Source organism: Lampris incognitus, chromosome 12 (genome assembly GCF_029633865.1).
Source record: "Lampris incognitus isolate fLamInc1 chromosome 12, fLamInc1.hap2, whole genome shotgun sequence".
NCBI lineage: Eukaryota > Metazoa > Chordata > Actinopteri > Lampriformes > Lampridae > Lampris > Lampris incognitus.
The window spans coordinates 16,714,461-16,737,657 of record NC_079222.1 but is presented as its reverse complement, the minus strand read 5'-3'; the positions used below and the strand labels follow the sequence as shown (position 1 = coordinate 16,737,657).

The 23,197-nt window shown below is 44.6% G+C and overlaps 1 protein-coding gene across 1 annotated transcript in view; it reads right to left on the bottom strand.

The window, feature by feature from the left end:
* Positions 1-23,197, bottom strand: part of loxhd1a (lipoxygenase homology PLAT domains 1a) — a 64,461-nt gene that overhangs the window by 8,467 nt on the left and 32,797 nt on the right. The window contains exons 11-34 of the mRNA XM_056290409.1: positions 23,091-23,177; positions 21,842-21,977; positions 21,385-21,539; positions 21,100-21,260; positions 19,649-19,725; positions 19,319-19,515; positions 17,698-17,890; positions 17,307-17,467; positions 16,809-17,139; positions 16,476-16,627; positions 16,228-16,361; positions 15,051-15,199; positions 14,782-14,886; positions 14,545-14,673; positions 13,628-13,792; positions 13,259-13,440; positions 12,411-12,527; positions 11,917-12,079; positions 8,061-8,215; positions 7,202-7,411; positions 6,295-6,424; positions 5,480-5,688; positions 4,511-4,638; positions 4,102-4,219 (exon numbers count right to left, since the gene is read on the bottom strand). Coding sequence (XP_056146384.1) covers positions 4,102-4,219; positions 4,511-4,638; positions 5,480-5,688; positions 6,295-6,424; positions 7,202-7,411; positions 8,061-8,215; positions 11,917-12,079; positions 12,411-12,527; positions 13,259-13,440; positions 13,628-13,792; positions 14,545-14,673; positions 14,782-14,886; positions 15,051-15,199; positions 16,228-16,361; positions 16,476-16,627; positions 16,809-17,139; positions 17,307-17,467; positions 17,698-17,890; positions 19,319-19,515; positions 19,649-19,725; positions 21,100-21,260; positions 21,385-21,539; positions 21,842-21,977; positions 23,091-23,177 — 3,744 coding nt within the window. The remainder of the gene's footprint in view (positions 1-4,101; positions 4,220-4,510; positions 4,639-5,479; positions 5,689-6,294; positions 6,425-7,201; positions 7,412-8,060; positions 8,216-11,916; positions 12,080-12,410; positions 12,528-13,258; positions 13,441-13,627; positions 13,793-14,544; positions 14,674-14,781; positions 14,887-15,050; positions 15,200-16,227; positions 16,362-16,475; positions 16,628-16,808; positions 17,140-17,306; positions 17,468-17,697; positions 17,891-19,318; positions 19,516-19,648; positions 19,726-21,099; positions 21,261-21,384; positions 21,540-21,841; positions 21,978-23,090; positions 23,178-23,197) is intronic.

Genomic DNA, 23,197 nt, shown 5'->3' with positions numbered 1-23,197 from the left:
TTCATTTCACTGCACTCGGGACTTGTACTTGTGTGTATGTGACAAATAAAACTCTTGAGTCTTGACTCTTGAATCTTGAATATGGGTCGGTAGTCATTCAGACATGTGGGTGTTGATTTCTTGGGGACAGAAATGACAGAGGTGGTCTTAAAGCATGTCGGGGCTATGGATTGGGACAGTGACAGGTTAAATATAGTTGTGAAGACCTCAGCAAACTGGTCAGAGCATTCCCAGGGGAACCGACCCGGTATGCCATCTGGTCCAGCAAGCTTCCATGTGTTTGTATATTGAATACACATATTGAGTATATATTGAAGATGCAATGAACATCTGTTTAAACACGTACTTTGTTGTTATATTCACTCTTGTTATGACCAATTGCAATCAATAAATAAAACGTTTTTGTTAATTTAAGACAAAATGACACCTATACATCACATGACCACAAACTACAATATGACCTTGTTTAAAAAAACAACAGTTAAACATTTACTCTGGTAGAAATATATATATCTAAATATTACATCAGGGTATGTAAATGAGTGTTGCACATAAAGACTTAATTATGTTTTATGTATGATGGTGGCGCGAATTCATGTTTGCAGCGGCCTCACCCAGTACCATCCATGCAGTGTCTTTGTCCACGTCTGTGTCTAAGTTTGTGTCTTCGTTTGATGGCTGGGAAAGCTTGGTCTGCTGCCTCTTGTGGGCCCAGGGACCACGGCCCTGCCTGGAGCTGTGCCCGAAGAGGAAACACAGAGGGCGGTCTGACAGGATGCAGAAGCAGGCAGGCTACGCTAACTGCTAGCCCATGTAGGCCGGCAGTTCTGAACACCGAGGGCGGTCTGGCGGCGGCCTTGCCTAGCCTTGACTGTGTTTTTAGTGTCGTTGTGTAGAGTGCAGAGAGGTGTGTTGAAGGTGTTTGGCTGGGAGAGCTCGCGTTGGATCGGCTGACAGAGCCTGGTCTGCTACGTCTGGTGGGCCCAAGGACCACGGCCCTGCCCAGAGCAGCACCTGAAGAGGAAACACCGAGGGCGGTCTACAGGACGCAGAAGCGGGGCAGGCTACACTAACCGCTAGCCCATGCAGACCGGCAGTTCCAACATTCATCCTGGCTGGTGTTCGTTCTCCTGAACAGTGATATTTTATTTTAGTTTGGATATATGTTACTTTGTGTTAGTTTTGATGTGTTAGTTTGGATACATGTGTTCATGTAGTTCTTGTAGTTTTTGGATGTGTGTTTTTGTCTTTGTGTTGCACTGCTGTGGGCTGAGGGAAATTATGTTTCATTTCATTTCGTGTGCGCAAGTGCATGAAATGAAATGACAAATAAAGTGTTCCTGATTCCTGATTCCTTATTCCTGATGTACACACTTCCCTGCTTCTCAGAAGGTGTCAATCATGCTGATGACAGGTGGCATTTCAGTATTATAAAGTCAGAGGCTTGGCTAAAGCAGATTTAAAAATGTAAGCTCCTCACATCTCATATATTTGAACAGATAAATGCAATGCTGGCAGTCACCCAATCTCACTGCAGTGTCTGTTTGAATACAGACTCTCAGTCCATGAAGGGAGCACATCTTTTTGTTATGCTGTGCACGTGGGGCTGTGTGCAGGGTCTAAGTATCATTCCAGTCTATTTGCCTACTCTGTTGGCATGGTGCCTTGACAAGATATAGAAAATGTGTTGCATTTCATCAAAGCGGTTGGCTGAAATATCATGCTGTCCTCAAAGGATCAGCAGGAAAAGCACTGCAACACACACAGGAAGTGTCATTCGAACTCACTTAATTTGGTATTTTGTGCTTTGTAAACCACAAAATACCAAATTAATCTATAATCATTTCATTGTATCTGAACCAAAACACAACAATATGCAAAATGCATATATGTCAAATGGGACATGGGAGATGGGAAACCTGGCACTGGATCGGCTGAGAGAGCCTGGTCTGCTGCATCCTGTGTGCCCAAGGACCATGGCCCTGCCCAGAGCCGCACCCGAAGAAGAAACACCAAGGGCGGTCTGACAGGATGCGGAAGCGGGGCAGGCGAAGCTAACTGCTAGTCCATGCAGACCGGCAGTTCTGACAGTCATCCCGGCTGGTGTTTGTTCTCTTGGACAGTTTTTTTTTTTTGTATTGTAGTTTTTGGATGTGTGTTTTGTCTTTGTGTTGCACTGCTGTGGGCTGGGGGGAAGCGATATTTTGTTTTATTTCATGTACGCAAGTACAAGAAATGGCAGTTCTCCTGATTCCTGAAATGAGTGTATAATATATCAATACTGAAATATCAAATTTTATCTGTACCATAAATAAAATACTATATCACACAAGATGTGTTATAACAAACAGGTGGTGTTACACCGCACTGTATTAGCCAAGAGATAGCGATGCTGCATTGTATTCAGCTGGACAGTATATGGAGCCTGCATCTGAGTGTGTTTGTGTGTGTGTCAGACTCATCGCAATCCATGATACCAGCATCAAATCTGTGGCAACTATAGTGAGTCACTATGCTCACATGCTGAAAGGCTCACTCCAGGATAGCTGGTCCCTACTGTGACGCTTGCTGTTTGTATGTCTTTATGCATGCTTGTGTGTGTGTGTGTGTGTGTGTGTGTGTGTGTGTGTGTGTGTGCGTGTGCGTGTGTGTGTGTGTGTGTGGGCGGTAGGTCAAGTTGGTGGGTTTATGAATGAATCATGCACTGGCTGCTCTCCTGGAGGCAGGGTTAAATGTGTGACTCTATGTGTAAGCATGTCTGTGTGATATAATAGATTGAATGATCCACATGAACACACACGGCCATAATACGTATATGACTGCCACTGCTGTGCACAGGCGATTGTGTTTTAAAGTCATTTGTTCCATATCTATGGATTAGATACACTGTTGTCATTTCATAATCAAAAAGTCTTGGATAGGGGTGTCTGGGTAGCATAGCCGTCTATTCCGTTGCCTTACAACACGGGGATCCCGGTTTGAATCCCCGTGTTACCTTCAGCTTGGTTGGGCGTCCCTACAGACACAATTGGCTGTGTCTGCGGGTGGGAAGCTGGATGTGGGTATGTGTCCTGGTTGCTGCACTAGCGCCTCCTCTGGTCGGTCGGGGCACCTGTTCGGGGGGGAGGGGGAACCGGGGGGGGGGGGGGATAGCGTGATCCTCCCATGTGCTACATCCCCCTGGCGAAACTCCTCACTGTAAGGTGAAAAGAAGCAGCTGGCAACTCCACAGGAGGAGGCATGTGGTAGTCTGCAGCCCTCCCCGGATCAACAGAGGGGGGTGGAGCAGTGACCGGGATGACTCGGAAGAGTGGGGTGATTGGCAAATCAGAGAATAGGGCCTGGCTAGTTATTTCTTTATGAAATACTTGTAAATCTGGAAGTTTTTCTGCTATGTTCAGAGAATAAACATCTGCTGATCATGTCCATTTGTCTAGTCTGTCAAGTCAGTAAACTACTGCATTACTAAAAATTGACAGATATTCATTTTAAATATCTTTGGCTTGGCTTTAATAATCTGAAAGTTGGAGAGAGGTTTCTTTTAATGCATTGTTTTTTTGTTTTTAAATTTTTCCCCCTTTTTCTCCCCAATTGCATCTGGCCAACTACCCCACTCCTCCGAGCTGTCCCGGTTGCTGCTCCACCTCCTCTGCTGATCCGGGGAGGGCTTCAGACTACCACATACCTCCTCCGATACATGTGGAGTCGCCAGCCGCTTCTTTTCACCTGACAGTGAGGAGCTTCACCAGGGGGACATAGCACGTGGGAGGATCACGCTATTCCCGACCAGAGGAGGCGCAAGTGCAGCGACCAGGACACATACCCACATCCGGCTTCCCACTCGCAGACACGGCCAATTCTGTCTGTAAGGATGCCCGACCAAGCCGGAGGTAACACGGGGATTCAAACTGGCAATCCCCATGTTGGTAGGCAACAGAATAGATGGCCATGCTACACGGATGCCAATGCATCTTTGTTTTAATAAGATGGTCGTTTTTGACACAGTAGATAGAGACCTTGAGGTTCACAGTTCAATATGACTTGAGCTTAGTTCTGTCTAGTATCGAGCGTGCTAGTCACTGACACGCTCATCAAGCTGACCTTGTCAAGAAACCAGTCGGGTCGGCTGCCAGAGCCATCAATACGGAGTCTCATCTTCATCAGCGGGGCAATGTCATCGATCTCTAAGCTGAAAGTGTCCTCCTGTCCTCGCTCAAACCTGGCAACGACAATGCATACAGACACACAACTCACATTTTAAAGCACGATGAAAGGGCTCCTGAAGCTCTTCCTTGCTCTATTTCAAAACAGCCTTGTCAAGAAGGGTATATGATGTAAGCGGATGGGGCCAAAGCTTGGGAAAAAATGTCAAGTTAACAAGTGGCACAAAATGTATAACAGATATTACTGAATCTCAAAGTGTATAAAGATAGGAAAAGAAATGTTGTTTAATTCTTGAGGTTGATACCTCACCTGAACCTTTTAATGTATTACATCCATGAACACCTACCTGTCCTCGTTCTTCTGCAGCAGCATCTCCTCCATGCTGCCCTTGGACCCAAACACTGACATGTATATCTGTGTATCTGATCCCGCATTCTGCACATCACCTGTCACCACTGTCACCTCATAGATGATCTGACGTCAAGAGATGAGACATCTTACTCATTTGACTTAGTAAAACCATTTCCATACGCCCCGGACGGTATGTTATCTCCCAGAAATAACAGGTACAGAGATGAGTGACTTGTGGGGGAGTATTCTCTTTTTCGTGTCTATGGGTGCGAAAAAGATGCAGAAGTATAAACCGAACACATTCACGGATCTACATATTCATACTACACCACAGCTGTAACATCATGGTTATATGTTACCATGGTTACCCAATTTCCCTCAATAAAGTATTTCTGATTCTGATATTCTGTACCGTCAAGTATTTCATCTTGGATTTACTCTGTGCTCATTAATGATAGTTACATTTCTGCACTGTTAAGAGGTTTTGTTGTACTTACAGTCTGTGATTGCAAAATGTCAGATAGTGGTCATATTCTATGCTGTATGGCACTGACTTTTTATATGTTATTATTACTATTGTTGCTATTATTATTATTATTATTATTATTATTATATCATATACAGACCTTCTGGGGGATGGAAACACTCTCCGCATCAAACACATTAAATATTCTGGCGGTCAGACCATCTTCCCGATCTTTGGCCAGCCAGCACTTGCAAGAGAAAATATATTTGACCCCTTTAGTTGGCACAGAAACAGATAGCTCATCAACCAGCCAGCAGCTTTCAGGAGTGGCCCCGTCATGGCCCAGCTGCGAGGAGGAGAAACAATTACTTAGCGCTGTATTTGCATTTGTTATTCATGTTGTGTGTGTGTGTGTGTGTGTGTGTGTGTGTGTGTGTGTGTGTGTGTGTGAGACAATGCACAGTTCCCCTTGAAACTTTGTAAGCGTCATTTTCTCACCTTCACCTTTCTGATCTTCCCAACATCGGAACCGTGGACCTCAAAGCTCTCCAGAGAGCCGGCCTCAAAGCACTTCCTCCCATCAGGCAGGTCCAGCCACAGCCTCTCTGTCTGGGAGTGGCTGGCCCCAATGATAATCACATAGGCCCGGCTGGTGGTGCTAGCGTCACGCTCCAGTCCAGTAGAGATGATGATGTGGTATGGAATTACTGACAGGAAGGAAACAGATCACAGTAATTGACGAATTCTTGATTGTGAAAAATCTTGTGTTAATGGAGTGACTGAATTTGTGTCCAACGTAAAATACTTATGATTCTTCATTGGTGTTTTTTGGGGGGTTTTTCTCCCAGTTGTATTTGGCCAATTACCCTATTTTCCAAGCTGTCCCGTTCGCTGCTGCTCCCCCTCTGCAGATCCAGGGAGGGCTGCAGACTACCGGGCATGAATCGGATGAAGCGTGTGCCTCCACATGCTTCATCCAATACATGTGGAGGCACACGCCGCTTCTTTTCACCTGACGGTGAGGAGTTTCACCAGGGGGGGAATAGCACGTGGGAGGATCACGCTATTCCCCCCCACTCCCCCCAGAACGGGTGCCCCGACCGACCGGAGGAGGCACTAGTGCAGTGACCAGGACACATACCCAGATCCAGCTTCCCACCCACAGACACGGACAATTGTGTCTGTAGGGATGCCCAACCAAGCCGGAGGTAACACGGGGATTCGAACCGGCGATCCCCATGTTGGTAGAAAACGGAATAGACCGCCACGCCACCCGGACGCCCTTTCATTAGTAATTTTTTGTGTTTTCTTACTCGGGAGCTCCTCAGTGATTTCTTTCTTTTTCTTCTTGCTTTTTTGGTTCATGTTACTGTCGACACTCGTCAGTGTCAGAGCTGGGTTCTTCTTTTTATCGTTTAGACCTTCTCTCACCCCCTCATAACCCTGGGTGAACATAGCAGACACACACAGACACACAAAAAAAAAATTTAGCATCAGTGACAAACACATACAATATCAGTCAATCACATGTATGTATATATATATATATACATACACACAAGTGTGTGTGCGTGTGTGTGTGTGTGTGTGTGTGTGTGTATACAAAAGAAATTTATACACCAATACAATAGGTTGGCCCCGACCCCGGAAAAGAGGCTGATGAAGATGAGACAATAGGTTGAGTGTCTACACTGCATGGTATAAATCATACCTATTCCAGTGAATTATTTGGCTGGTACTTGTTACTGACAAAAGAAAACTTTAATCTTTTTTTTTAAGTTCAGTGATTTTACATAACTGGATCCGTGATATACTCGTGTTTTTGCGTTTGACATGTCATTGAATATTCCTTTAAAGGAAAGTTGAAGTACCCCAAAAGTCCACATCTATCTAGAGCCACTGAAGCTGTTAATTGTGGGCAGAGAGAACCTACCTCCAGTGATTTAGAGTCACACTTACTGTTATAGTACTACTGGCATTTGTATTTGTATGATCTAATTTTATATTATTTCTACTCTCTGTTCGTTATTATGCAGCGTTGTATTGTTCAACCACTGTATGTTGTTTTTTTGTCTCTGCTGCACAAAAATTGTCCATCGGGGACATTAAAGACCTGCTGCAGATCTACTACTACTACTACTACTACTGCTGCTGCTGCTGCTACTACTATCACTGTCACCACGTTCACACATATGCAACTGCTGATACCGTCTGTCCTACCTTGACATAGAAGACTCGGCAAAAACGACAATCCTCCCTCTTCTTGGAGAGCCAGCGTTCACACAGAAACAGGAAGACCTCCTCTGTGTCCTCATCAACCACTTCCACCTGCTCCAAGTACCAATCAGGACTGACCATACTGTTGTCATGGCGAATTTTTATCTTAAATACTAGGCCCATATCAACTGCCTCAATAGTGAACTTGTCCACCTGGAATGAGGGAGTAAAGACAGAGTAAAGGCTATACCAAAAACATAAAAAAGACAATAAAATTGCATATAGTTTAAACAGGTATTGCCCCCCCCTTTTCCTCCCCAATTGTATCCGGCCAATTGCCCTTCTCTGCCGATCAGGGGAGGGCTGCAGACTACCACATGCCTCCTCCGATACATGTGGAGTAGCCAGCCGCTTCTTTTCACCTGACAGTGAGGAGTTTCACCAGGAGGACATAACATGTGGGAGGATCACGCTATTCCTCCCACTTCTGCTAGTGCCGCCGCTGGTGCAGTGACCAGGGCACATACCCACATCCGGCTTCCCACCTGCAGACACGGCCAGTTGTGTCTGTAGGGACGCCCGATCAAGCCGGAGGCAACAAGGGGATTCAAACCGGCGATCCCCATGTTGGTAGGCAACGGAATAGACCGCCACACCACCCGGACACCCCGGTATTACTTTTTCTTAGTTCTACAATATTCTGACGGGGCCTATAAACATCTCAAGTTCAAAGTGCCAGATGGATGCTTTCACCTACTCTGTGTAGATATGTAGACATCTAACACATCATCATGATTAAACACAAAAGGAATAAATTCAGTCTCTATTTTGGCAATAGCTTCAGATGTGTGCGCTTTCTTACAGCTCCACGTTCGAACTTGTTGCTGTTGGTCTCTGACTTGCTCAGTTTCCTCTCTCCCGTGTCTCCCAGATCGCCATAGATGGTGAGGAAGACATTGGCATCGGTGCCAGCACCATACACGTCTCCTGTCATTACCGACACCGTGTACGTGTGGACTGTGGTGAGGATGATGATCACAGACATGATTAATACAGTGCATTAGTATGAGATGAAAAACAGCAAGGAGCTGTTTTCTAGCCACTTGTGCCATCAGGGGAGCAATTTCTATTATTGTTTTTTGTTGTGTTTTGTTTTTACCATTTTAATGTAGTCAGCATTCTGAGGCAACTGTAATGGTTGCCATTGTTTAAGGAGCTTGAAGGCTGGAAGCGAAAATTGTCTCTAGTTTTAAAACTGATGCTCAGGAAGGCAGATAAAAGATAGCACAAAACAAAACAGGGATGCAAAAGCAGCAGCGTGTGTGTCTTGATGCATGCTCAGTAATCCAAGTAAGAGAATCAAAGAAGGTTGAATCTGTTCATCTGGATACAAGATTGATTGACAGATACATTTCATCACTCATCTAAGTGACCTCTTCAGGTATCCCCACCCCTTATAAACAATTCAGTACAATACTGCTGCATAACGACCGCAACCAACGACCAGTTTCATATGTCACAGCCCAGCTCGTAGGCTGCGACAAAGATGGGAGACCGGACGAGTGTGCAATTTTGCCCAAGCACATTTATTTATAAAAATTATAAAGAACAACTAAATAAACGTGGTAATCAGTAATCAGTGGTGTGAGTATGTATGGATTTGTGTGTGAATGTCTGCAAAAAACAAAACAGCCGCCACCGCGATGGAAGAAGGAGAGAGTGATCCGTGCTCTGTAGATAAGCCTTGCTTCACAGCAAACCACACCGGGCCCAGGTGTGGCTCATGAGCAAAATGACCAGCCTCCACCCCTGGCCAAGATCCCGCAAGACAACGAAGAACACAAAACCACAGGCGCATTCAGTGGAGTGGAGGAGTCGTCACACATATGAAACGCTAGTTAATGGTCACACCCATATTTGCATATGAAACTGGTCGTTGGTTTCGGTCGTTATGCAGCTGTACTGTTTATAAGGGGTGGGGACACCTGCAGGCAGTTTAGGCTGAGGAGGTCACATAACCCCTTCCACACTGGCCAAAAAAACATCCGCTTTTTTAATTAAGTGATGAAACGTACCTGCCAATAAACGTTGTGTCCAGATGAACTGATTCAACCTTCTTTGACAGCAGCGTCTGTGTTTGAGTTTAGTTTTTTTATCGACATCAACAAGTATTTCAACTGACAACGGGAAGCTAGCAAGGAAACATGTTACATCGCAACTGAAGAACCAGAGTTCTGCCAAAGTCTTAACATTAAACTGGTATGATGCAGTGCTCTACACTAAGGTAAAGTGCTTGCACATGCTAACCTTTTCGGCTGTTAATAAAACTTTAACTTCATTTAAAATGACAAGCAGCAGTTTCAGGGGGGAGGTCAACAGATAAAGAGGAGCCAGGGAGCAAGTTAAAGATGTGGTGTAGGTACCCACAATCTGGCTGGTTGCCTTGGCTAATGTGGATCTTGGGTTGAATACTGATGAGCTTCCTATGTAAGAGTAGAGGAGCTGGAAATGCTGGTCAGCTTATATGCAGAGAAATGGCTAGAGGTCAAAAGTTGGAAATGACTTTGACGGAGTCTCAAGTTACATCAGTGAGGAACGTAGCACCTACCCCATATATATAAAAAAAACTTTGGAAAACCATTGAAAAATTAATATAATACTTCTTGCCACATTAAAATACAAGGACATTTGCATAGTCATACTATAGGAATACTTGCCACACTATAGAAATACAATAGTATTTGTATAGCTATATGACAAATACAGACAAATAGATACAACAAATTACATAGTAATTTCTATGGTTTTACTACAACTGATTTTTGTATGGGACTGTCTCAGCAGGAGGGAATTGTAACTACAGAGGAGCAAGTCAACGGGCGCAGTCAGCACTGTATGGATATGCATATGGATATGATATCACATATGAACGGATGAATAAAAGCCACTTTATTTGACATTGTATTCTTACAATGAATTGTATTCTTACATTGAATTTGTTCTTTGCATTTAACCCATCCTATTGTATAGGAGCAGCACAGGGACCAACAGTAGGCAGCACGGTGGCTCAGTGGTTAGCACTGTTGCTTCACTACAAGAAGGTCCTGGGTTCGAACCCCAGGCCGTCCCAGGTCCTTCCTGTGTGGAGTTTGCATGTTCTTCCCGCGTCTGTGTGGGTTTCCTCTGGGTGCTCCGGTTTCCTCCCACCATCAAAGACATGCATGTTAGGATTGATACTCCTGTCTGTGCCCCTGAGCAAGGCAATGGAAAGAAGAACTGGAGTTGGTCCCTGGGCGCTGAAGCTGCCTACTGCTCCTGTACAATAGGATGGGTTAAATGCAGAGATCTAATTTCATTGTAACCTACAATGACAAAATAAAGTGGCTTTCTTCTTCTTCTTCTTTCTTTCCATTGCCTTGATGAGGAGCACAGGCAGGAGTATTAACCCAAACATGCATGTTTTCAATGGTAGGAGGAAACCGGAGCACCCGGAGGAAACCCAAGCAGACACGGGGAGAACATGCAAATATGGAATACAGAACCAATAGGAAGTATGTTGAAGTATGTATGAAGAAGAAGAAGAAAAAGAAGGAGGAGGAGATTCAAGAGCAAGCAAACATTTGTTTTTAGCCTGTCTCCATCTACTCACATTTTGGAAAAAGGGGTGTAGATGAAGAGGACAGTGATGGTGGTGTGTGTTAGACTGAAGGTGGCAGTGCTGTAGCATAACACCTCAGCCCAGTATACCCAGGAATTGTTTAGTTTGCTAATGCTGGCATGTCGCCTTGCTGTTCACTTCATATTTTATTGGTCTAATGCATCGGACACCACATGTCAGCTAAAAATAATGGGGTATCAGTGTCTTCGATGACCCCATATAATACTGGGAAATCAGGTGGTTGATCAAAATGAGCGTTTTACCATACTTTGTCTCCCTCTTAACATCTGTGCTGTGATATAGTTGCATGTTGAATTTATTAGCAGGGCAGTCATTTTACTACCTAGGGAAAAACCAACATGTTTTCAGGTCATAACATAGAATTAAAGGGTTACTACCTCCTTAAGACTGAAGTAGTCTTGGGCAGGCATATCCTGGCACAACTAAAAGGGGGTCAGGGATTGGCAGGACCCAGTAGATGTAGGCAGTCAGCTGGAAGCATGTCAGGTCTGTGGTAGTCTAAGGCCTGACATGTACTATGGTCAGCTAGGTAACTTATTTTATATTTTGTTGTGGAGCTATTCTGAGTTAGCAGCAGAGGAGACAGAAAGCTAGAATGTGGCCTGTCGATGTGACACTATTAAGGTCTGTAGCCAAGTGTACTTTACTGCTTCCTAGCAAATTTTTGATTTCGTGAACAGAGCCTGAATATGCAGTCAAATTTCTTTCAGGGGCACCAACGGGAGCCGATAACGGGCTTTGATAAAAGCTTTCTGAGTATGACATAAAATTGACAGAGTAAATTTGTTTATGCTGAAAGGTGTATTACTCCATCTGGAGCATGGCACAAGGGCTGTCACATCACATCCTGTGTCATCCTGTAGCACATCCTGTATCAGTATCCTTACATGTTACTAAATACTGTATGTGTGTGTGTGTGTGTGTGTGTGTGTGTGTGTGTGTGTGTGTGTGTGTGTGTGTGTGCGTGTGTGTGTGTATGTGCGTGCGCATGCAGTTGCATGTTTTGTATGCTTAAGCAAGTATGTGTACATGGACATACTCTCCAGTGCATCCTCCACCTCAATCGTGGTAACCTTCAGACTGCCGTCTCGCATCAGCTTTTCAGTGATGATTTCACAGGGCACCAGCTCTCTCACCGTTTCTCCATCGTCCTCTGACGTGGCTAGCCAGCGCTCACATGCAAATATGATGGTCTCCGAACCCTGGAGAGAGAACAAACCAACAATCAGTGTCTTTATATGTGTGTACTTGTGTGTCTGTGTGTGTGCACACAGGTGCATGTGTGTGATCAAACAATTAAATCTAGACCCAGAATCTGACCAAAATGTTGGCACCTGACGTTAACCTAACCCTCATTTTAGTCTTCCAACCCAGTTCCTTATGTAACGTGAACATATGGGATCTTTTGTAAGTGTGTAACAAATATACTGATGTGAATATTATATGTACTATTTCTTTAACCTATTCAACCTTTATTGACTTTTTCTAAGTGACTTGATGTTTGTACTGTAAAGTGTATTAACTAAACGCTACCTTTCCCTTCCTGAGAAGACGCCTGATTTCAACTCTGTCCAGGTGCCAGCCTGGGTTGATCCCTTGGTTGTCATGGCCAATGCGAATCTTCTCAATCACGTCCCCCACATCCTCTAACTGGACAAAAACCAATGATTATCATTGTGCTGTTATTGCAATATATGTAGTCTACCTCTGTATTAGCTATATTATAGGTATAAGGCCAAGATATGAGGGATCCATTATTATACCAGCAGTCAGTCAGTCAGTCAGTGAGTCAGTCAGGCAGACAGATCGAAGCCAAGGTTTAGTAATGGAGTGAAACCATAAAGAAAATGTACTCTGCTTTTTCTTTTTCTTTTGGGGGGGGGGGGTTTCCCCCTTTTATCTCCCCAATTGTATTCGTCCAATTACCCCACTCTTCCGAGTTGTCTCAGTCACTGCTCCACCCCCTCTGCTGATCCGGGGAGGGCTGCAGACTACCACATGCCTCCTCCGACACATGTGGAGTCGCCAGCCGCTTCTACCCCTGACAGTGAGGCGTTTCACCAGGGGGATGTAGCATGTGGGAGGATCCCGCTATTTCCTCCAGTCTCCCCCCCGAACAGGTGCCCTGACCGATCAGAGGAGGTGCTAGTGCAGCTACCAAGAAAACACACCCCCACATCCAGCTTCCCACCTGCAGACACGGCCAATTGTGTCTGTAGGGATGCCCGACCAAGCCGGAAGTAACATAGGGATTCGAACCGGTGATCTCCATGTTGGTAGGCAACGGAATAGACCGCCACGCCACCCGGATTCCCAAATGTAACCTTTTCTAGTAAATTAAATTGCTTTTCTTTTTTTTCTTTTTCTTCTACTTTTTGTACCTCAACTATAAACATGTCCTCAGCTCCTCTTTCAAAGTACATCCTCCTCTCCCTCTTGTTGAGACACAGAGACTTCTCTTCGGTACAAACTGCATCTATCCCATACAGAGCAATGACGACGTCTGCATCCGTACCCGCCCCAAAAAGGTCACTCGTAAACGTTTTAATCTCGTAAGGCACAACTGCAACATTCAAACACAAAATACACCTTTGATTATAAAATCACAAAAAGTGAATCGACAATGTGTAAGTGCATACATACGAAACATTAATCAACCAAAATGATTTCATTCACTCAACATACTTTGCGATTGGAATCATGCATTAACATTTGTGTATTTTTTGGTAACCATTGTGTGTCTGTCTTACATGGTGTGTAAAGTTCTGTTTGAAGGGGATTAGGGAACAGGTCCCTGACAATCGCCCCATCCTCCTCTCCTCTATCCAGCCAACGGCCACAGGGGAAGTGTAGTTTTTGGCCAAGAGATGGAGCATCAATCTCCACCCAGTCAAGGAACCACCCTGCCGATCCTCCTGTAATATTTACACAAACTTTATAACCATCTGGGTGCAAGTGTGTGTGTGTGTGTGTGTGTGTGTGTGTGTGTGCAGGGTCATTTCAAGGCACAGGCAACATAGGCAGGGCACCACCTGCAGGGGGAGGAGGGGGGCACCGATTGGGCAACCCCCCCATCCCTCAAAATTGGAGGCAATTCAATCTATAAGTAATTTTAAGTATTATAAAAATAAAATTAATACCACACACATTAAGACTTATATTTATTTGTTATGAGTGACATGATGAGAAAGATGCACAGCACACGTTAAATATTTGACTGCACATTAATACTTTTTTTAATTTTAGTTTTTTTTTCATTTTTTAATTGTTTATTTTATAACGTCACACAATATGTTGAGTCTAATTTTTTTTCACCTTTTTTGCACACCTGCTGTTGCACTTTTATTTATTTCGTGTTTATAATAGTAAAATTAAAAAGTGTTATTTCCCCTGAGGGTGGCGCTGTTTTAGTGGGGTTGGAAATCTCGCCCAGGGTACCATAATGGACAATGGCCAGAAACACCACTGTGTGTGTGTGTGTGTGTGTGTGTGTGTGTGTGTGTGTGTGTGTGTGTGTGTGTGTGTGTGTGTGTGTGCGAGTGTGTGTGTGTGTGTGTGTGTGTGTGTGTGCGTGCATGCGTGTGCGTGTGCGTGTGTGTGGTTAGATGAACTGTGAGCCGTTAGGCTACCATTAACTCTTCCAGACACTGAGTCTGTTAGAATTTACCATAATTGTCGTGTCCAATACGTAACTTCTTTAGTGGTCCGATATCCACAGCCTCCACAGTGAACTCATCTGTCTTGCCACGCTCAAACTTATTCTTGTGAGTCCTTGAAGCCTTCATGTTTATTATGCCTGTAGACGTGCACATGTAATTCAAACACAAGGAAAACACATGAAATTATCTGGGGGGGGGGGGAAGCACACATAGATAGAGATGTAATGTGAATGTGTGTGTTTGACCTGTGTCATCCTTGGTGCCATAGAGAATAGTGAACACATTGGCATCCGTCCCGGCGTACTTCATGTCACCAGTTTTTACCTTCATTGTGTATGTTGTGGACATGGCTGCCACAAGAACAAAAAAAGAATTAAACGATTTAGGCTGAAATTCAGCAATTAAACAGTGGCATTTGGAATTACTTTTATTCATTAAAATAAATGAGTGGAATAATATAACGTGGAAGACACTGTGACAAAGTAAAATACAGTACACAAGGTGCCCCTCTCACCTTTCTGTTCTAGACTTAGTGTGACCTCAGAATTGTCTTCATTGTCATCACCCTTCTTCATGAACGCCTCATCTACAGGCACCAACTCCCTGGCAATCTGTGAATCATCTTCATCAATGGCCAACCACCGTTTACAAGGGAAGTAGTACCTAAAATAACATTGACATATTATTATTGGTTTTACTGACACAAAGCGAAATCTGCACTCTCTTGTCTCAAATTGATATTGTGGAAATTGGGAGTCCGGGTAGCGTAGCAGTCTATTCCACTGCCTACCAACACGGGGATGACTGGTTTGAATCCCCGTGTTACCTCTGGCTTGGCCGGGCGTCCCTACAGACACAATTGGCTATGTCTGCGAGTGGGAAGCCGTGTGCGGATATGTGTCCTGGCTGCTGCACTTGCACCTCCCCTGGTTAATCGGGGCGCCTGTACGGGGGGAGGGGGAACAGGGGGGAATAGCATGATCCTCCCACGGGCTATGTTCCCCTGGTGAAACTCCCCACTGGCAGGTGAAAAGTAGCAGCTGGCAACTCCACACGTATCGGAGGAGACATGTCTGCAGCCCTCCCCGGATCGGCAGAGGGGGTGGAGCAGCGACTGGGATGGAGCAGCGACCGGGCTGGAGCGGAAGAGTGGCGTAATTGGTCAAATGCAATTGGGGTGAAAAAAAAGGGGGGGTGGTTAAAATTATATTGTGGAATATCTCTGCAATCTCTGTAACAAAACAGTAGTGACAGAAACTGGTCATCTATCTTTAGACTCATCCTGAGTCTCTGGGGCACCTGTGGCCTAATGGTTGGAGCACATACCACATGGTCGCAACCGCCACCAGTTCACATTAAGCTGGCGACCTTTGTTGCATGTCTTACCCCTCTCTCTCCCCCCCTTTCCTGCCTGCTTCCACTGTCACTATCTAATAAAAAGGTATAAAAATACCAACAACAACAAAAAAATCCTGAACCTCTGAGGAAAGTGGCCATGCTCACTTCAGCAGAATACTCGTTTTCCATTTCACACCACAAGGTGGAGCTATTCAAACATTTTATGTATAGATTGATTGCATGATTAATTGATTGAATGAATCATGTCATTGTGAAGATGTAACACAGTCTAAAATTGAGCTACTACCATTGGTGAGTGACTGGGCCCTCTCTAAAAACATCGTCTTACTTACGTCGCGTCATCTTTGTTGTCAACAATCTCCACCCTGTCCAAAAACCAGGCGGCGTTGGCCTGGCCATTGTCATGTCGAATCCTTAGCTTCTTTAGTACCCCAAGCTCCACAGCTGGGATGTTGAAAATGTCTTCCTAAGCCAAGGGGAACAAACATGGAAGAAATGGGACAGCCAGTGTTAAATGTCCAAAGTCAGAGGTCCATGAGAATCTTATTGGCAAACCCACGCAGACAATATGAAGGCTTACCTGGCCCTTTTCGAATTTATTAAGGTTGTTGGACTTCCGCAGCCATCGCTCCCCTGTGTCGCCAATCTCCCCATAGATGTTGATGAAAACATTGGCATCGGTGCCCGCCCCCCACATTGTCCCAGTGAAAACATGAACCTCATATGAGTTCACTAGGAGGAAACCACAGACAGTCTCGATCATTATTGAGTTTTTATATCGCCCATATAGTGATTGCATCACTAACATCTTACATTTCTAAAAAGATAATTTCAATTGATCTACTTACAACAATCATTTGTTAACAACTATCAACAGAACAGCAAAATGTAGGTGTCCCGAGGCTCTCCTCACCCTCCAGGTCTTCATTGCCCTCAGGTAGCAGCTCAACCACAATCTCTCCATCCTCCTCGTCCCTGGCTAGCCAGCGCTGACAGGGGAAGATTAAAGTCTCCACGACCTCTTGCAGCTCCTCAATGATCTCCACCTCTTTTTCTTCCTTCTTCTTCTTTTTCTTGTCCTTCTTCTTGTCTTTCTTGGTGTCCTCCTTCTTAACCTCAACTTGTACCATGGCCATGGTCAGCCGCCTTATTTCCACAGACTCCAGAAGCCAGCCATCACCAATGCCTTTTCCATCATGGCCAATACGTATCTTGTAGATCTTACCAACATCCAGGGCTTCAATCTAAGTTAGGAACAGAACACAGTTTTTTCTCTCACAGAACATAATCATGACCCCCGACTCTGACTTGGGACTTCAGATAAAATTGTAAAAAAGCCACATCTTTTTTCAGTTTGAATAATAACAATCTGCATGGACCAACAAAATACATTGACAAAGATAAAATGCACCTTGAAGATCTCAGTGGTCCCACGCTCGAAATCGTTGGAGCGACTCTTGAGAACAATAACCTCGGTTTTTCCCTCGTCTCCAAAGATCTGACAGAAGACATTGGCATCGGTGCCACCACCAAGCACGTTTCCAGTGATCACTGTTACTTCATAGTTAATCACTGTAAGAGGGGGGCATCGCACTACATCATTTATATTCAGAGTCAAAAGGTCATGTAGTGCAAACAATATAATACAATAACTTGTCACTGGGATAAGAGTTCATCATCGAGACAATGATGCATGGGGTTTCTTTGCGACACAATTTAGTTTGCACGACTAATGTGTTTGACAGCATTCTTGTACTTGAGAAAGCTCTCTGTACTTGAATTATAACTGTGTGGTTGTTTACATTGTTCAATTTCCAATATCTCGCTGGGGTAGATTTCCACCTCCACTTTCCCATCAGCTTCGTCTTTGCAGAGCCAGCGGTGGCTTGGAAACATATACTGCTTCCCATGAACAGGTACAGAGATCTGAACATTATCCAGGTACCAACCGGCACTCAGACCCTCGTTGGTGTGGCCAATCAGGAGATGGTTGATCTACAAAAATTGTGGGACGAAATAAAATAAAGTAGGGAATCGCTGAGAAATGGGTGTACAAGCCATTAAAGAGAAATATGATTGCACTGAAAATGGTGGAAATATGAAACAGAGTAGGCATAAGTTGGTGCTCAAACAACCAGGGCTGGAGGTGTTACTTAAAAATGTGTGAAATCCACAAGGGATGAAGTGCAAATTTCTCTCTCGTTATATATAATTTAGCACAAAAAGTAAAGAAATTTGTGTTTGGTAGATTATTTCTGTTCTAACAATGCTTCTTGGCAATAAATCTTATATCAGGCACCAGATTGTCAGCACCTGGGGTACCAGAAGCTCAAAACAAGAGTCAATAGCAACAGCAAAATAAGCTGCTTGGCATTGGCAGAGAAGATTTGGCAAATTTTTCATGAGCACAACCCACATTCTCAGCTCTGCTGCTCATCCCACAAATGCATGTTCCTTACAAATGTGGCACCATTTAAAAGGGAAATAAACAGACTTTCCAACGGTATAAGATTTATTGCCAAGAAGCATTGTTACAACAAAGAAATAATCTACCAAACATAAATTTCCTTACTTTTTGTGCTAAGTATACGTATATATAATGTATACTGTTACAATTAGTCTGATAAAGAATGCAAGAGACATCACTCGTTTTTATCTGGCTAATTTTAATGAAGCTCTCAGCCCAAGTGCAATCTTCAAGTTCTTAGTCTATATGGCAACAGGTTACTCTCAGTCATTCTGTAATTCCATCGAGATAATAATGTTCAGCAAACACTCCTATTAACAATACAAGTGGCTGTAAACATAGCAGTAGGACCTACCTATACTATCCTAGATCTATTGTATATTTTTTTTTTTTTTGGAAAATATTTCCCCCTTTTTCTTCCCAATTGTATCTGGCCAGTTACCCCACTCTTCTGACCCGTCCCGGTCGCTACTCCACTCCCTCTCTTATCCGGGGAGGGCTGCAGACTACCACGTCTCCTCCGATGATACATGTGGAGTCGCCAGCCGCTTCTTTTCACCTGACAGTCAGGAGTTTCGCCAAAGAGACGTAGCGCGTGGGAGGATCACACTTTTCCCTCCCAGTCCCCCCTGAACAGGCGCCCCTACCAACCAGAGGAGGCACTAGTGCAGCGACCAGGACACACATCCCACATCCGGCTTCCCACCCGCAGACACGGCCAATTGTGTCTGTAGGGATGTCCGGCCAAGCCGGACGTAATACCGGGATTCGAACCGGCGATCCCCGTGTTGGTAGGCAACGGAATAGACCACCACGCCACCCGGACGCCCCTGAAATGAAGTTTTTTTTTTTTACATCCAAGTTGTGAGTTGCGCTTAATCCGCTATGAGAATATAAAATTCATTCATATCCATTCTTCTGAGCCACATATTGTATAAAAGCAAAAAAAAACATACTTGTCCAATGTCAAACGTTTCAACGGTAAAGATGTCAGTGCTTCCTGTCTCGAAGTAGTTTCTCAGGTCATTGTCTGAGACCATCAGCAGTATTTTGTTGGTATCTCCCTTCTCCCCATATAGCTTGACGAACACTTTGGAGTTAGAGCTGGCTCCATTGATGCTTCCTGTCTTCACTGCAATATGGTAGCTGACATCTGCGTGGGATCACATGAGTGTTATATGTGATAAAGGTATTAAAAACATAGGTTGGCCTCCTTTAATGTAAATGTACCATATAACCTGTGATATTCAACATGTATACTCCACATCCTTCCACTGTGCACTCACTAAAGAGGCGCAGGCCAACTCCAGCTGGGACTAACTCACGCGTAATCTGGCCATCATCCTCGTTGCGATCCAGCCACCTGAGTAAAGACACACAGGAAATATGTACAGAATGTCAGTTAAATCAACCATCCATCCATCCATTATCCAAACCGCTTATCCTGCTCTCAGGGTCGCGGGGACGCTGGAGCCTATACGACTAAATCAATCAATTTTATGTTATATTTCCCTAATCTATCAGTGGAATCAGCGGAAACTCCTTTTCCACAGCTAGTTACTTGGGTACCATGAGACCAACCTCCCTATCATTTAGCACACCTAATAAACAAAAGCTATATGAAACTATGAAACAATATAATGCTCTTTTGAGTAGTCAACAAAAGTAACTTAAATGTTATTTCATATTCAAAATTAAAACCACCTAATAGAAACTTGAACCCTTTTAAATGGTAGGATTACAGACTGGAGCTTCCTGCCAGACGTAACAAGGCACCTCGGCCTTGCGGGGTTTAGCTCGAGTTACCAAAGGAGAAAGGGCTGGCTGACTGTTGTGTGTTTAGTCCCTATTTGTAATGAGACGCTGGTCCATCGGTTGCCTAACTACTTAACCACAGGCCATTGAAGAACAGACACTTGGCCACTGGGAAACTGTAAACAATGGGTGTGGTGATATTCTGTTGGATTAGTTGGTGTTCTGGTGATATAGGCTACAAAAAAAGAGCAGGAAGTGCTTATATTTGCCTTTTTTTGCAGTATCAAGCATAATATATGAACAAATAAAAAATCTTTAGTACTTGGGGAGTTTTGTTTTTTTTTGGGGGGGGGGGATTTCCCCCCCCTTTTTCTTCCCAATTGTATCCGGCCAATTACCCCACTCATCTGAGCCATCCCGGTCGCTGCTCCAACCCCCTCTGCCGATCCGAGGAGGGCTGCAGACTACCACATGGTTCCTCCAATCCATGTGGAGTCGCCGGCCGCTTCTTTCACATGACAGTGAGGAATTTCGCCAGGGGGACATAGCACGTGGGAGGATCAAGCTATTCCCCCCAATTCCCCCTCCCTCCTGAACAGGCGCCCCGACCGACCAGAGGAGGCGCTAGTGCAGCGACCAGGACACATACCCACATCCGGCTTCCCACCCACAGACACGGCCAGTGGGGACGCCCGACCAAGCCGGAGGCAACACGGGGCTTTGAACTGGCAATCCCCATGTTGGTAGGCAACAGAATAGATCTCCACGCTACCTGGACAGTACTTGTGGAAATTTGTGATTTGTTCACCTGAGCTGTATATTGTGTAATCAAATAAATACTACAAATTACTTGTCTACGTGGCATCTATTATATCTGATTACCTACGAGGTTATTTTTCACAGTCATTTTTAGGTCAGTAACACAATATGTGAGGTTATGAATATTTTTGTTTAATATATGCCTAATGTCATATTGCCTTGCCTGTTACAGGGAAACTCAATGGCCAAAGTCTCTGGCTGTCCCTCTTCCCTGACCATCACCTTGTCTACGAACCAACCACAGCCTCCGCCCGACCCATCATGACCTACACGAACCCTGCGCACTTGACCCAATGTCACAGACTCAATGAGGAACTCGTCGTGCTGAGGAGACAGAAAGAAGGGCTATGTTAGAGGCAAATACAAAACACAAGATACATTCCCAACAAAACAAGATTGACCAGCATCACCATCATTCCATTGTTTCTCTTATTACTCAAGTACTCACATTGCCTTTTTCAAACTTGTTGACGTTGGTTTGGCTCATGAACATGAGTCGCTCTCCTGTGTCTCCCAGGTCACCGAAAATGGTAAGGAAGACGCTGGCGTCTGTGCCACTACCGCTGACATTACCAGTACAGATGGTTACACGGTATTTTATCACTAATATGAGTAGAAGCAGAGAAAATCCCCAAGCATTATATAATAAATGAAGACACCCCTTTGACTCATTCGTGACCTAAACACTGCTTTCCAGTAAACGTTACACGAGTCAGGATTATGGTTATGTCATGGTAGCTAATGGTCATGACTCTCAGGTGTGGTTCTCTGTGATTTGCAAGCCAGTTGTCTGACTTAGAGCCAGGTTTGTAGTGGATCCACAGTGCAAACAGCTCGTGCAATTGTGTGTATGCATGTATGCATGTGTGTGTGGACTTTAATGCCAGGGCAAGTGTGTGTCTTACGGGGAAGTGGCTCAGGGATCAGCGCTCCAGTAGCTGGCAGCTCTCTGATGATCTCATTGTCATCTTCGTTGATGTCCAGCCACCGGCCACAGTGGAAGGAATACTTCTCCTTTGTCAGCGTCTTCAAAAGAGTAACCTGAAAAAGACTGTACCCATCAGGCATCATTCACCATTATATGAATCACTATCCTCCATTTCCTTTGGGCCACAATGGTCCAACATAAGCAGAATATTTCAGGTTTACGACGCAATGAAGAAGACATATCACTGATATAAAGTGATAATGTTTTGGATGATAGTATTAACCAAATGATATAGACATTTTTCACTACATATCTGGCTCAAATGACGATGGCTGGGAGAGTGGGAACTGGATTGGCTGAGAGAGCTTGGTCTGCCACATCCTGTGGGCCCAGGGACCACGACCCTGCCCGGAGCTGAGCCCAAAGAGGAAACACTGAGGGTGGTCTGACAGAACATGGAAGCGGGGCAAGCTAAGCTAAATGCTAGCCCATGCAAGACCGGCAGTTCTGATAACACCAAGGGCAGTCTGGCGGCGGCCTCGCCTAGCATTAACTGTGTTTTTAGTGTCGTCGTGTGGAGTGCGGGGAGGTGGGTCGAAGGTGTCTGGCTGGGAGAGCTGGCGTTGGATCGACTGAGGGAGCCTGGTCTGCTGCATCCGGTGGACCCAGGGATCAGGGCCCTGCCCAGAGCTGCACCTAAGCAGGAAATAGCAGGCGTTCTAACAGGACGTGGAAGCGGGGCAGGCTAAGCTAACTGCTAGCCCATGCAGACCGGAAGTTCTGACAGTCATCCTGCATTCGTTCTCTTGGACAGTGATTTTTTCTTTGCAGTTTGGATATATGTGTTCTTGTAATTTTTGGCTATGTTTTTGTCTTTGTGTTGCACTGCTGTGGGCTGGGGGAAATTACATTTCAATGACAAATAAAGTGTTCCTGATTCCTTAAATACCTACACTCAGGATTACTGTGAGGACTAAATTCAGAGTCATGTTAAATGTTTGAGGAGATGGATGCTGGGTTTCCCTGTAAAGAGCCATTGAGACTTGACATTGACTGTGCAACCATTTCCCACCACTGAATGGTGGCACCATATACTGTTTTATAATTCTGTGATCAGACACTCTATTAGACTCTAATTGAGAGCATTTGTGTGGTCAGAGAGATAAACAGTGTGAACAACAGAATTAAAGGCTTACATTGATGGATAACAGAGCACTGGATCTCACCTTGGCTAAATGCCAGCCAGAGAAAGGATTTCTCTTTTCATGCCAGATGCGCAGTTTCCGCAGTTTTCCGATGTCTGGCATTTCGATCTATAGTGAATCCAAGAATT